Source organism: Catharus ustulatus, chromosome 2 (genome assembly GCF_009819885.2).
Source record: "Catharus ustulatus isolate bCatUst1 chromosome 2, bCatUst1.pri.v2, whole genome shotgun sequence".
Classification (NCBI taxonomy): Eukaryota; Metazoa; Chordata; class Aves; order Passeriformes; family Turdidae; genus Catharus; species Catharus ustulatus.
In genome coordinates, this window is record NC_046222.1 from 57,588,845 (window position 1) to 57,604,673 (window position 15,829).

General features: G+C 40.9%; 1 protein-coding gene across 2 annotated transcripts in view; it reads left to right on the forward strand.

Annotated features, from left to right (window-relative positions):
* TMEM272 (transmembrane protein 272) overlaps window positions 1-12,783 on the forward strand; it is a 41,867-nt gene extending 29,084 nt beyond the window's left edge. For both annotated transcript variants that reach the window (XM_033053387.1, XM_033053386.1), the window contains exons 4-5: window positions 4,415-4,497; window positions 7,658-12,783. In XM_033053387.1, coding sequence (XP_032909278.1) covers window positions 4,415-4,497; window positions 7,658-8,020 — 446 coding nt within the window. In that variant the 3' untranslated portion in view covers window positions 8,021-12,783. The remainder of the gene's footprint in view (window positions 1-4,414; window positions 4,498-7,657) is intronic.
* Window positions 12,784-15,829: the final 3,046 nt, after the last annotated feature.

Consider the following 15,829-nt stretch of genomic DNA (forward strand, 5'->3'; position numbering starts at 1 on the left):
CCCTGCTCCATCTTCTCTTTTGTTTTCCCAGAAGTCTTAAAAACCTAATTCTTTCATCCTGACCTCACAGGTCACTGTCTTTGTAGTTTTGGGGGTTTTTTTTCCCTTTTTTTCCCTTTAATTTATTTTTACCTTCCTCCTTTGACCTCTGGCCAATGTAAGTATTTTTCCTTATTAAAAAAAAAAAAAAAAAGATGTAACACAGGCCTCCAGCTGAGACCTGAGGAATGAGCAGTACAGAGTAATTAGCTCCTCTGTTTAACGTGCAGGATTTCTGTAAACACACCTCAAAATGAAACATGGTCTCTCTGCACCAACCCGTTTCCTCCAATTTAGTTTATGGCACATTGTAAGCCCAGATGGTTTTTGGCAGTGCTGCTCCCTACCAGATATATCTCATTTTTTATTTACATTGAAGTTGCCTCCCCTACACGCAGTGTTCAGCTCTATCAGTTTTCATCTCATAGGATTTGAATACATTTTCCCAGTGTATCCAGATCACTTTGGATTCAAAGTCCTCAAGAGCCCTTGTCTTTGAGATGCTGTTCACCTTGTGCCTCGTTATTTGTGAAGGATGGTCCAAAGGAGCTCTACGTGCAGATGCTGAGGACAAGCTGCATCCCACCGAGACTCAGACTGTGTGCATCCACAGCCAGGCTGAGCGCTGTGTGCTGTCCTTGCAGGCTGTTGAGGGAAATGGAGGTTCCTCACAGTGAAATTCTCACACCCTCTCTTAGGTGTCTGCCTTGAGATCAGGTGACTTTTAAGGCAGTTGGGACACGTGGCCTGGACATGGCATGGATAGTTATCCAAACCCACATAATAAGTGTTCAACTAAAGGTTGGTGCTATTCCCTTAATCCAGCGCTTTCAAAGTACCACTGATGACTATGGTGGGGTTCCATGGGGATATCCTAATTAGGAATTAGGGAGTTCTAATGAGGGATTAGGGAGCAATTAGGAAGTAGGGAAATGGACTGAACTGTTACATCTCAACACTTCTGCTCTTACACTTCTCCATGACTTAAGATTGCTATTCAACCCTGAAGAAGATTCTAGCTTTAGCTTTTCCCCAGGCTGAATATGCCTGAACTGTGAAATAGGGATGGGAAGGTATAATACAAAATGTGGCATGGCTTCCAGGCATGTTGACATCCTGCCTTCTGGAAATTAATCCAGGTCTGGAATCTGACCACTTATAAATAAAATTTCTCAGGAATAAGGAATATTTCACAGTATCTTTAAGATCAGTGAGAAGTGGAAAGTCTGTGGTAAGATATTAGCCTGGAGCTCTGGATATCTCCTGCATCAGATACAGAGCCCTTTTTTCTCCTACAACTTACTGAAATTAAGAGATAACGTCACTGTAATATAGTGTTGTCAGAGGATATTGGTTTCCTGCAGCTCCTTATCAGCAAAGGCATTTTTAGGAAAATGAAATGTCAAGGAAAATGCAGATATTTATTTTCCAAACAAAACCCTATGATTTTCTGATAATATTCTATTGCCATTATCCCAGACAAACCTTCCTGATGTGCTTCCAGTCAATTTTGCTCTTGTTTCCTAGAGGAAAACTGTGAGATACAACACTTGTTAAAACTCAGAGATGAATGACAGGCAGCCCTGGTAATAATTACACGCTAACATTATACACTCTTAAAATTTGATAATGTTGTAAATCACAGTATAATTCAAGATACATGTAAAGGACTCAGCATATTTTCCAAGCTGCAGACTTGTGACATCATTTAAGCCACAGATTGTTTAGCAGCTTTTTCACTTTTGCTGGGAGAGAAGAACCCTTTTTTCACTAAAAACTCCAAAGATATAGAGATTTATTTCAATTTTTTTTCATTTCCGGGACAATGAAGGATTACTCTCAATAACCCATTCTTGTATGTTGTCCAGAGTACCTTCATATACAGAATTCCCCAGGGGTAGCTAAATCACATTTGAAAGCTGATGACATGGTTTTTTTAATAAGCAGTCTAAACTGCTCCCTGTTCAAATTTAACCCATTCCATGTATCCCATCTCTAGCAGTCAAAGGAGAACATATCTGTTGCTTATAGGAAAGAAAAGCTAGCACTGATGCTTTCCTACTAATTTTGGTATTCCCAGATAAACCAAACACACGCTGCATGAGAACTGATTGGCACATTCACTGATTTCACTGTAATAAATACCAGTGCCCATCTGCCAACTGTAGGTCCATATTTCCTATTCACCCCTTAGGGTGTATTTTTAAAGTTACTACTGTATCACCTGCTTTGACCTGCTCTTTTGCTGTCATATCTGTCTGCAGTATTCTCCCAAAACCTACAGGGTGCCGCTGTCTGTCACTCAAATCCTTCCCAAGACTGATGTCATGTTATATATATGACAGGATTCCATAATAGATTTGTCTGGGAAATAGAATTGTAGCTGCATGAGAAAAAAAAAAAAAAAGACATTTTTTCTCCATTTTTTCCCCTCAAATTGAAATCTCAGTTAACACATTGGAAATTGCCTAGGTTCCTAAACTGAAATATATTCCCAGTGATCCCTGGCCAGCTGCTTTTGTGGCAGGCTATTAGATGACCAAGAACTCTGGAAATCTTGGCAGCAGCTTTCTGATGAACATGGTGCAATTTGTGACAATTTCCCTGCTCCCCACCCCTGTAAAGCTGGGAGTCTGAGCAGGTCTCAGCATTACAAAGTGGCAAAATGGACAAAAAAAATCACAGCTTTGTGGTAAGAATGAAAGGGGAGAGAGTCCAATCCAGCTGTTTTCATTTCCACAAAGATGGGTAACAAATACTTTGTATTGAAGAGTCCACTGGACTCCATGGCCCTTACACACAGGTGATCACAAAACTGCAGACCACAAAACATTGTCGCATGTCCTGTGACTGATGTCAGACCTGTACCAAGCAACCACAATCCAAAACACCTGCATTATGCCATGCAGAGTGTGCAGAAGAGGTTCAGGACATCAGCAATGTTCTGCACCAGCAATAGCAGTGGATTTGGTGGGCAAATTGACAAGCTAAAGAGGATTACAGTTATAGAAAAGAAAAAACAAAAACAAAACTCAAGAAAACCCCCAAAACAACCAAAAAAACCAAAAAACCAAAACCCACTGGTACTTTTTTCCTCATCCCTCCTATTCAGTGTAGTTCTGAAAATGGAGGCAAGACATTCCACCTGAGAGATGTTTAGCACTAAGACCAGCACCTTCCTTTCAGTATCCTGTGACTAGGTAACCCAAATGATTCAGAGAAAAGCTAGAATATCTCCTTGAAAACTGTTTATACAGCAAGAAGAAAACAGAAAATCCTTTCTACCTTGTGCAACTGATCAGTCAAAGCCCTGAAACATGGGATCAATACCAATAAAATTACAGTGTAATGAACTGTTTAAAAATTCTGAAGATGCCATTGGGTAAGAGTCTTGGGTGGGGGATTCATCCCAGCTAACTTTTAGGTGTGTACAGCTGGCTGTCTGGATCCCTTGGATAGTCATGGAGAGATAGAAGCACTTTCAGGGACCAATTGGACTGACCCATTTCAAGTGCCTACCTTAGGATAAATGAATTGAATTTTACAAGTGCCTATTTCTCCCTATTGACTACAGAGTGTAGAAAACCAGTTCACATATGGATGCCTGCATTGCAGACATCTATATTTGGTAAGATGAGTTGCACTGCCACAGACCTGTATCACAAGCTTCAGTCTCTACTGCCAGCAACATCCTCACACATCCATACACTCTCTTCCCTAAAACTTACCCTGCTTTCCCTTTCTTGCAGCAGATTTGAGGGTTACCAGAGTCCCTAGCTCCATAACAACCAATTCCTTTATCCTCCAGCAACCCAAACATCTTGAAAACTTGACTTCCTACAGCTCCTTATCAGCTGCCTGAAAAGTTAAAATGGTTCCCAGTGCTCTCACGGGTATTGGCTCCCAAGGTTCCAGGCATCTGACTCAGGAACATGCCACACTCATAGGAACTAATCACCAGGAAAATCCTTGGTGAAGCTTACCAGAATTGCTTCTTTTCATAGTTTAGCTTTTCAGTGAATATTCTACTGCTGATGAAAATTTCCTGTCCAGCTCAGTCAATGGTTCATTAACAAAGAGCTGTGGCTGAAAGTAATGACCTCTATATTCGGCTCCAATTAGTAATGCCAGAAAATAGTAATGTTGGTTTTACCTTTGCTCTCTCTCTTCCTTTTCCTTTTGCTTGTTCGTGGCCCACACTCCTGTAGTGGGAGGTGCAAACCCCTTTTAATTCAGCCCCCATTCCAACAGACATAGGATACAAGTCTTGGGTGTAAGCACTACACTTGACTTACAGCATCTGTAAGTTTTCACTGTACAGCTTGTTGCAATATCTGGTCACTTGAGATAACAAACATTACTTTTTGCCATTCAGGAATGAAGTTTTTGGAAGACTGCCCAGTTCAACCACTGATTCCCTTATATCTGTTGGTGGGTGGTGTGATTGGCAGCTTAAAGGTAATGTGCCTTCTGTGTGTGAAAAATATTTTGTGTGACTCAACTTTGACTTGCTAGTTAAGACATAATGATAGCTTCAGACAGCCACATGCACCCTGTACTGGAGAGCTACCAGGATTGGACTGTTCTTGTTCCAGCACCAAAAGCACCTGTCAGTCAAGTGAGCTCTAATGAGCTCAGCATTGTCCCACACATTGTGGTGTGACTTTCTCCGGCATCACAACATCTGTGCTACCATCCCTACTGAAGGAAATGACTACTTAACATGGATGCCAGTGATAAACGGGGTCCTTTTCCCAATCCAAGCAATCCTCCAAGCATGTCAAGTCTTTCTCCATTATTTTCATACAGACAGGACAAAAAAGTTAAGTTACTCTGCTTGCTTTGGGAATACTACAAAATCACTCGTGTTTCTACATAGTTCTTCACAAGGTCAATTTAGTCCCACTCTGACCTGGCCAGAAGTAAATGACTGCAGCAGAATCACTTCCTTCCAAAGAAAATATATTCCTGCAACACAACAGGGCTAATTAATCTAGATGCAGCATTTTCTAACCACAACTATCTATCTTCTAGTGGACTGTGCTCACTTGATCTTTGCTGAGCCACAGTCTGGCAGTTTGACAAATAAAGACGCCCTCATACCTGTGATAAACCCTGGTCACTATAAAGCTGCAACTCTGCATTGACTCTAAAAGATCACCCTGTTCTGACAGTCCCTTTGCAGGTGGTGTTAGCTGGCTGCTAGGGAGCACAAAGAGCCTTGCCACAATATTTCTAGCCTCTTTTCTTTGCCAGGACTGAAAGAAAGGGGAAAGAATACTCCTCTGCAGGTCTCTGCATTCACTGCACTCTTTCACAGCGGTGACCCAACCAAACCACAGGGCATATCACTGGTATATGAATCATGCCCTCCAAGGACCTTTGGTCAGTAAATAAGAAAATGGGGAAAAAAAGGAAGTGCTCAATCTTGTTACAAGGAATTTGCTATGCTGTGAATTCTACTGGCAAATGCTTAGTCATTCAATCACACCAGTGGACTTATCTGTATAATCAAAGGTTCATTTAATAATAGTTCAGAGAGGATTAGAGCAGAACTGAAAGGAAATTTTGAGGCTAGTGTATTGAAGTTTTCATAAAAAAATGTTGATTGGTTCTTAGCTATTTCTGTTTAAAGTCAGTTTTTCTCTCTATAAATAAGGCGGCAAATGGATCAGTTAATATTCATGCTGACATCAAATAATGGTTTGAATTTTACTGCTGTTGACAGCACTAGTGCTTATTTTGCAGTTTGGCAATGCATTTGGTCAGAACTTGATTAGCTTCTTTCTCAGGTCATCTCAGCTCTTGGTCTGCAGCCAAATTCAAGTCTCTCGCCTCTCTGAACTCTGGCCTCTGTTCTGTTCACTGGACTGCACTGACTTCATTGAGCTTGAGCTCTGAAAGTTAAAAGGTCAGAGAATGAGTGCAGGATGAAGACTGAACAGATGCTGTCCTGTGATGGACATCATTTAATGGCAAGTCATTCTAGCCCAGACCTGTGCAGTCCATAGGCTCCTAATCTATTTCTTTACTACCTCCAGTCTTTTAAAAAGCAATGGTAATTGTTCACCGAGGCAACTGAACCATTCTAGGGCACCCAGAGAGGCCTGTTGAATTCATGCCATGCTGCTCCATAAATGTATATTCAGCAGCTAGGAACAATGTGAGCGACTGCCAGCAATTTCTTCAATCACACTTGGCAAGGCAATATCCATAAGAATTAAATGCACTTTCCGTGAACTACTTAGGTGCAGTTGAGATTAATAAATCTACCTGGGAGGTTTCTCTGACTGCCTCAAACCCAGTACTCATCTGCCATTTAACCCCTTTCTCTCTACTGTGCATGATAGAACCTGAGTGCTGAGCTGAAAGGTAAATGGACTGCAGCAGGCTTCAGGTTCAGCCACAGGCACCGCCATGCAGAAACCTCAGAGCCACTGGCCAGGCAGGTTTATCCCTCCTGTGTCTCATGAGTCTGTGTAAAATAAACTCTCATATGAGAAAATGATGGTTTGAGCAAGCCTGTCACTTTAAGTGCTCAGCTGGATGCGAGGTATCAGTGGAAACATCATGGTTTTTTGCCTGTGTTGGTGCTGGGACTTTGAATTACATTTCTCAAAACCTGGTACCAACATCTGGGCTAGAAAACCAGTTGGTTTTGTGAACAAATATTTAATAATTTATATATAATCAAACAGTTTTACAGGGAAGAGTAACAATAGACGAAAACTCTGGATTCTCTTGCTACGCTTTTTCCCATTGAAAATGGTGCACATGGAATAAAACCTGAACCAGCAAAATATGTACCCAAACAGGTTTTCCTTGGTCAGTGTTCTGGAGAAAGATGAGTGTTAAATGAGGGGAGCTCTTCTCTTTCATTTCAAGCAGAAAAATGAGCACAGATTTTAACTCTGTGAAGGAGAACATGACTGAGAACCCTAGTGAATTTGCCTGTGTTCTTTATATTGCCAAGACTAAATGAGAAATCCAGGCATTACTGATGAGTCCTACTGCATTTCCTTGTATACCACACCTTCCTAACCACCTGGCATCATGGTATTCCACATTTCTCTGCTAGTTGCGACTGAAGGCAGGAATGGGGCAATCTGAGAAAATGGCACTTAATGGAAGAAAATTTGACAACAGTACATTGCAAGTATCTAAAGCAATTTCTTTGAGGTTTAAGTCATAGTCTACCTGCTTCATAATTTGATAGAAGCTGATCCAACTGTATAACCATAGAAAAATAGAGTTAGAAGAGAAAAATCTATCCACTACAAGGCAGGAAGTACACTACTTAAGTAATTTAGCAGTTACTCGAATCTGTTCTTAAAAGTCTCCAGCGTGGGAGCTGCTGCCATCTCCCTACACGATCTGTTCTCATGCCTTTCCATCAGTAATTTTTTTCCAAAGTATGACCTCCCACTGGTGAATAACCTACAAGGAAAAAATGCTTCATTCTCCAGCAGTACCTGCCTCATTTGTGGCTCCTTACCTTCCTCTTACACTATTTTCCCACATCCAGTTTTATTTGACCCAAAGACTGGCAGTGGCCAGAAGGTGTTCAGACGCTCTTCAGTCACTTTATTTATTCCCTTTTCTCCTCCAATGCCTCCAGGTGACTCTCCTGCTGTACGACTCAACCAGGATGAGGCAGCTGCTTTCCAAGTCGGTTGTGATTGATGATGATGACGATGATGAGTATCCCTGGAGGCAGAACGCTCACAAGTACTACATCCATCTAACCCTCAGCCTTTTCCTCTTTCTCTGGTTCATTCTTGGGAACTACTGGGTTTTTTCTGTGTATCTGCCAAATTTCATCCCGCCTTTTCATCAGCCTCAGGATTACTGTGACAAAACCCTGTATATTTTTGCTGTTGGTGTTCTCATTATTAGTCATACTGTTCTGTTTCTCCTTATCTTTTGTAGCTGCTGCATATACTGTTTTTCCAGGCAAAGATTCTCTTCTGAGGAAGACTAAATGCTACATAAATAAATCTCCAGATGTTTGGGAAAGTGTGTACAACAAAGAACAGGCAATAACTCACCCTTGTGTACATCTTTGTTGTACAATACATATGTGTGATAGCAGTCAACTTCAAGAGGAAATTAAAAAATACAGTACCATCTGGAAATAGCTATGCTGGAATACAGCATAGTCTATGCAAAAATGCTGCTGCAGGTGCCAGGGTGTACTCCTGCTAACTGTTACATCCCTTTTTAAACTCTGGATGTTTTATCAGGAGTGAGCTCTTGCAGATGGCAAATTCCTCTAAAACCTGGTCCCCCTTATGTTGTATATAGCACAATACATCTTTGCCTATAAAAGTAGCCATGTTGTCCTCTTCAGACTGGGATCTGAACATTTCCCCATAGTCTGGCTCAGGTTTGTTATTGTCCCTGCATTATAGATGAAGGAGCTGAGACAAAGGGTTGTATTCAGGCCACTTTGCATGGTGCATGGATTCTGAAAGCAGTTGAGATGCTCACTAGAGAGCTATTCAGACTGTCAGACTGGCCACTAAGTAGCTGTGATATCAATACAAGCATGTATAAAAGGCAGCCTGAATATGGCCCTCAGGTCTCTTCTGAACTTGGACTAGGAAACATCTATATCTAACCTTGTGGCTAAACCAGACAGTATGAATACATCCATACATATCAAATACATCCAAACTGAGCCAAGGCTGCTTTGCAGGTCTTTGGCAGAACAAGGAACCGAGCTACTGAGTGTCAGATTGGTGCTTCAACCAGGGCTCAGCATTCCCCAGTCGGGTGATACACTTTTTCTACAGCAGTAATTTGTCACTACAACACTAACACAAAGATGACTGTCAAACCATTGTGATCAAGTTCATAGAAAACTGATGATTGTACCTTGGTATTTTGAATATAAACCATAACAATAAGACATGGGCAGGGATGTGAGAATTTCAGGCAGATGTGTTCACTACAGCAGCTCTCTGGTTGTGGTGTGAGTGTGCATTTGATTTGTTCACCTTGGTGCTGTACATACAGAAATCTGTACTAAATGGACAGAGATAATGCAAACAGCTTTTCAGTCAGCAGCAGCAGCTTTAAAAGCGCCAGCATGAACAGAGACAATTTGTTTTTTTACATGTAATGGAACAACCCCAGAAGTGGTCCTGGTAGATTGGTTTTCTCATGTGTTGATGAATGCAGTGTAAAAGTGCTCTTTCTGCTTTTGCTCTTATGCATTTATGCTAATGTGGTCAAAATGGAGGGGCTCCCCTCTAGATGAGCTTGAGGGGGGCCCAAGACACAGGAAAAAGATGTGTTTTGTGTATTTTGTCTGTTAAAACCCATGCAGCTGAAACTTGCGTTTTGGAGAAACCCAAAAGGGTTATAAAACGCCTGTGAAAGGGTGAGATATGCAAAAGAGCTCAACAATATGCCACAGCTGAACAGGGTCTGTTCAACCATCCTTCCTGGGACTGAGGATGAAAGCAGTGTAACATCTGTGGGAACCACCTGTCTTCAAACATGAACATTTATCTTACCAGCTATTGTATAGATAAGTAAGCCTGCATTTGGTTTACAAGGATATTAATTCAGGCCCCAGATGTAAGGATTGTTTATTTCCAGAGAACTAATATTAGAAAGAAGGTAGGATAAAGACGAAATATTCTGACATGAGGGCAGTGTCAGTGAAGTGTTCCCCTGCTCTGCAGTATCTGCTCAGGAGAGGTCACAGCCAGGCTGCCCCATTCAGAAATCCATGGAATAGATCTATGGAACACTGCTGGCTGACTTAGGTCATGCACAGTTGTATGTAGGAAAATGTGACCAATGGAAATCTTTCCTTTTATTTGTGGGCCTCAGATTGGATCTGAGAAAAATCACTGTCTCTGTTTCCCAAAGAGCTGCTCCACCACAGGCTCTCCACTGCCCCTCACTTTTCTGAAACATAACTGCTACCAGTGGTGAAATACTAGAATTCCTCTTTCCCACCACAAACACTACAATGGCTCAGCACTTGGGCTTCTGGATTTTAAGGTCCAGTTCCGAACTGATCTACAGGATTTTACCTTCAGTGGAGAGCATCTTTCATTTGTTAAGAACCTGAAATGTTTAAGAAACTGCCTGTCAGAAGGCACAACTCCATCCATCACTCAAATGCAATAAAGCAGCTGTTTATGATTACACAGGAACTTTACCCAGTATCTTGGAACAGGCATAAAACCAGAAAATTATTACACAGATGATAATGCAAAAGAAATTTAACAAGAAAGTAGCTCCACCCACAGGGCTCCAGTACAAATTTCCCTGTTCTTGCAAAATACTGCTAGAATAATTCTTAATCACCAGGAATTAAGGGCTAATACTCCTGATTGAAGTCTGAATTGATTCCAGTGACCTCACAGCAGATGGATGTCCTCCTAATGGAGTAAATAAGAGGAGATTTTAGTTCAGCCCAGAGGAGAAGTGAGGTAAGTGACATTGCCTTGTGTTTGCTGTGTGCTTTCATGAGTGTGGTTACAGCAGCTCAGCAGATGTGCAATGACTTGCCAAACTTCAGCCACACAACAGTAAACCTGAGATCTATAACTCATTCATGGGAGGCTAAGACTGACTGATTATCTACAGTCTGACACGGAGGACTAATTCTTCAGATATGAGAACCCAGTGCATCCACTGACATCTTGGGAAAGTGCTGCCAAGTCGCTGTGCTAGCCTTCAATACCTGGATGGTACAAACACAAAATTATAGAAGTGGTATTAATGAGGCAAAAGACATTTGTGAAATATTTTGAAGTCATACAAAGTAAACAAAATGCTTTGCTACAAGCAAGAGAGAAAAATCCTGCACTATTTACCTTTACCTTGTGCACATCAATATGCTATGGCACATACAAGTGAGAACAACACCCCCAAAATTGTTGGAGCCATCAATTCTGTGCCCAAAGGGATCTAAGCATGCCTTCTGCACTTTCAGCAGACTGGAATCTTGCAGGACTCTAGCAGAGACACTTGGTTTGGGCATGTGAGTAGATACACCTGAGTCACAGTGACTCTTCTGACCCACCAGCAGCTGCATGGTTTCTCTCAAGTTGTCCCACTGGCTAAAAGAAGCACTCAAACCTAAATGAAAGTAGTTTAATTGAAGACACTTTATCTCACTGAGGGGCAAGCTATGAACATATGCATGGGCCACAGCACCCTAACTTGTAAGCAGCAGTATTTTGAACTGCCTCAAACTGATGGTGTCCCAGACAAATGCTCAGTCCCTGCAGAAGCAGGCATGGCTCTTCAGCAAACAGCTGCGGGGGAATTAAGTCATTACAGCCGAAATGTCAAGCGGCTGAAAATTCAGTCTACACCTTAAAATGTTAAATTTAAATTTTGCTACTAGGCTAAAATGACAAATTGAGAATGTTCATTTTCTTCCTGCAGTAATAATACATGTCTACTGAAAAACTGAACAAAATACACCCTTAAGCTAATTATTATGCACTCAGTGTTGACTACGATGCAGGAAACCAGCTCTGTTTCAGTTAAATCATCTCCCCTGCTTGAGAAGGAAAGGTCTATTTCCAGTATTTAAAGGAAAAAAATATACATTATTTCAATGGATTAGATAGCCTGCTCACTGCTAGTTGTTAGTACTACAGAAATCTAATATGAAGACCCAAAGACAATTCTGTATGCACACACTGACTCTATACACATTCATACAAGTGCACTGTCAGAAGCCATGAAATAAGTTACACTTATTACCGTTTATTGCCTACAGTATATTTGTCCTCCCACTACTCCACCTTCTTTAGCAATAGGCATAAGATTCCAAAGCTCTAGAGAGTAGCTTTCCACAGCTATTTTAGAAGCAGCAGACAGACAAGCAATCCTTCACTCCAAATGTTGAACACAGACAGCTCCTACCTGCTGGCCCAAAGAAGAGAGAAAAGAAGAGCATCAGACATGTCACAGACCTCATCTTCTCAGGACTGGAAACTGGAATGCTGTGCTGTCAGAGAAGATGATCTCTCTCACAGAGCACTTGCTCTGAGATTTATGAGGTCCCAAGACATCAGACTTTAAAGCTACAAGGTAACTGTGCAGAAAAAAAATAACCTAGAATAGCTTCTGCTTCTTTATGCCAAGAGCTGTTTCAAATGTCCCAGATCCTGAAATAGGAACAGTTGGTGTAAAAGATCCTAAAAGATCCTAAATTCTTTGACTTCACAGGCAAAGGGCTACAAAGATTAAACTGATGATTAAACATATATATTGTACAACATTTAAAACTAGACCAGTTTCTGTAAGTTATCTTGAATCTTTTCTCAGATAATTAATCTTCTCCAGATTCTAGCTGATAGAGACTTTGCATCACAAGGAGGACCCTTGTATGTTCTACATATAATACAGAAAGGATTGTTACATCAGAACTGCAATTTGAAACTGTTGCTTGTTGGCATAGGTTTCTTCAGGTTCCTGTTCACTGCTGGAGAAGATGTAAGTCCCACAGGTATTAGCCATAGGAGGAAACAGAAAATGTTTTTAGAAAGTATAGTACTTGAGGGAAAAGTACTATACTAAACGTTGTTAGAAAGTATAGTACTTGAGGCAAGTACCATCTGATATTGCACAGTACAAGGAAACTGCTGAAAAGAACAATGTCATATTGCAAGGTTTCTGAACAAATTGTATGAAATTCTGAGAAATTGTGTATATGTGTTTGTAACACTGAATTTCTACCAAATGTCTCATTTGAATAAAAATGAGTGTAAGTGCATAAGCCTATGTGACTGCAGTCTAAAAATTAAGGTACTTTACATTTACCAGTCATGATAATTTTAATCAAGCCTGCTGCAATTTCACTGAGATGAATAGTTATATCAGAGACTGATTTCGCCCACAGATTTGAATCTCAGCCATACTGACTCTTCTGTATGATTAGTAATAAGCAAAGGAAGAATCCATATTCCCTTCCCCATGCTGAAGTACAGCAGCTCAAAAGTGAGAGAGGCAAACTGTGGGCCTGCAAATCAACACACAAGAAAGCTTTCTTTTTATAAGGTCCTCTTGATGCCCAGGTGAGTTGGGTACCTGCATGTGGAAGGGAGCCTACAAAAAAGATGGAGAAGGACTTTTTACAAGAGCATGTAGTGATGGGACCGGAAGGAATGGCTTCAAACAGAAAGAGAGTAGGTTTAGGTTAGATAATAGGGGAAAATTCCTTACTGTAAGAGTAGTGAGGCACTGGAACAGGCTGCCCAGAGAAGTTTTGGGTGCCCCATCCACAGAAGTGTTTAAGGACAAGTTGCATGGGGTACTGAATAACCTGTTTTAGTGAAATGTGTCCCTGCCCAGACCAGGGGGGTTTGAACTACATGATTTTTAATATTCCTTTCAATGATCTTACAGATTTGATTCTCAGCCCTTTTGAAAAAAATTTAGCCTTTCAGTGTAATATGAAATGAGTACACAGGATGCAAACATTGGAGAAAAAGATCCACTATTCACTCTTATTCACAAGCTGCTATAGACAACATCTTTTTATTATCACTGTTTACTTTTGTATTGCTATTCTACTTCTGCATGGATTTCACAATAGTAGTTCATAACAAATACTATTTATTTTCAGAATGTATCAGAAACAAAGAGTTGCTTCAGTATTTTTTGTGAACTCAGGGTTTTTTTAAAAACTTGTCCAACTTTTCCAGGTGAAATAAGATTTTAAGTAAAGAGGTCTGGTGCTTATTTGCATGGGAAAGTTTGGCTCCACAGCTTTGCATGGATAAATTTCACATATCTCTCCAGGTTTTGTTACAACAGCACAGAGACTACTTAAAGATACAAAACCTCAGACTATTCCTTTGGCATTTGAACAAAACAGCAAGCATGTAAGCAGGTGTGTGTCTTCCTCTGCTTGTAGATACCTCTTGGACTATACATTCTACTAGATAACATCTGCAATTTGGTAACAATTGGGCTGGAATAAAGTTCTAATAAGCAGTAAGATTTGCAGAAGAATAAAAAAAATGTAGCTGGACTCAGTTGAGTCAATAAGCCTGTAAGCACTCTTGTCCAACAGCTGGTAGTAAGAACAATAAGATCCAGCAGAAGAGCAGTAAGAAAAAAAACAGGTTGCTGAAGAAAACGCCAGTATAGATAACTACCTTACTGTCACAGGCTAGCAACAAATATGTATGCATTAAAGTACGTTGTTTACTGTAAGAACATAAAGAATTTCTCAGTCATGCGAATCACAAAATTATCTTTTACTGACTACAAAAATTATTTGCTAAGATGCATATTAAGATAACGCTTTGGTTTTATTATTTTTAAAATATCCTAAGCCATCTTATTATTTTTAAAGCAATTATATACACTTCAGCTTGCATAAATTATTTTATATATAGGAGATCAACTAGATTAGCAGCAGATCTAGCTGCTGCTCCCAGCCAATTTTTTCCACTTTGGGAGGACACTAAGTGGCCCCTCTCTTTGCCAGGACATGCCTAACTCTGGGAAGCCCTGCAGGCTTCCAGAGATCAGGGCCCTCAGCAGCTGATAAAGCAAACCTATAATTCTGATAAGGTACAGCATGAGATTCCTTTTACTCGCCCCTGAGCAATGAGTGATAGATCTGATGCCACCCTGCCACACTTGTTCCTCGATAATAAAAGGCTATTTGGTCTGGGGAAAGCCTGACTCTTCACTGGAAAAAACACTGTTGATGACAGCAGCTGGCAGACTTGGTGATGACTTGGGTACACAACAAAGAAGACACCCTATTGTTTCAAAAAACACAAGACAGGCCAGAACTTCAACCCCTTCCTGTATTCAGGATTAGCAGCTTTTAGCTTCCCTCACCCTACTACTACCACAGGCACTTCAGACATGGCTCCGAGACCTCAGGGACTTTATGTTCCTCTTCAACCACTCACCAAACCCTCTGCTCCACCCAGACAATAGGACAAGTGTCAACTGCCTCTCCCCAGGCTGCTGACAGCTCTCGAATGCTATTACACTGACTCTGCTCTAAAGCAGAGCTTTCAAGTGTTCTACATCCAGAGCTGAGGACAGCATGGTAAAAACAGGGTTGGGAGCAGCTCCCACAGCAGTGGCTTGCACACAGTTGCCACTTCCTCTGGAAACCTGGCCCAAATTACAGATGCTGAGTTTTCCTGCAAACCTGGCACTAAAAGCCTGTGCCTGTTTTCTCCAGTGCAATCAGTGGTGACTGAATCAGTTCTGATTGATTTAATGGGGGCAGGCATGGAGACTTAATTCGAAAATTAGTAACTGCAAGGAAAGGAGAAAATGCACAACAGCCTGCTAGATCTCTGGAAAGAAGCAAGCAAAGGAGCCACTTGTCCTTAAGTCCAAGATTTTAGCCTCCCGCAGAAAAAAAAAAAAAAAAAAAAAAAGGCATAATAAAAGAGATTGGCAAAATGGCCTTGAAGCTGCTTTAAACATCTTGTATAATATATAATTGCTTTTCAGCTCTTGAGTACTCTACTTTTAGATCTGTCCCCTGGGATGAAAATATGAAACACACTGAAATGCACAGCCTTTAACAGCAATCAGTATTTTCAACTTTCCTTTGTGCTGGAAGTAATTAAAACTTTGCTTAAAACTCCTTGCTCTTTGACAGGTACAAAGATGGATCTAGTCTAAGGTGTGTTTTTCATGTTAGTCCAGCTGAGTGCCAGAAAGGTATTTTTCATCAGCTCTTGTGTTTTAAGAAAATTGAGCTTCTCAACTCATTACTCCATGAAAAATCCTGATGTCTGGAGGCTCACAGCCACAACACTCCAGAATT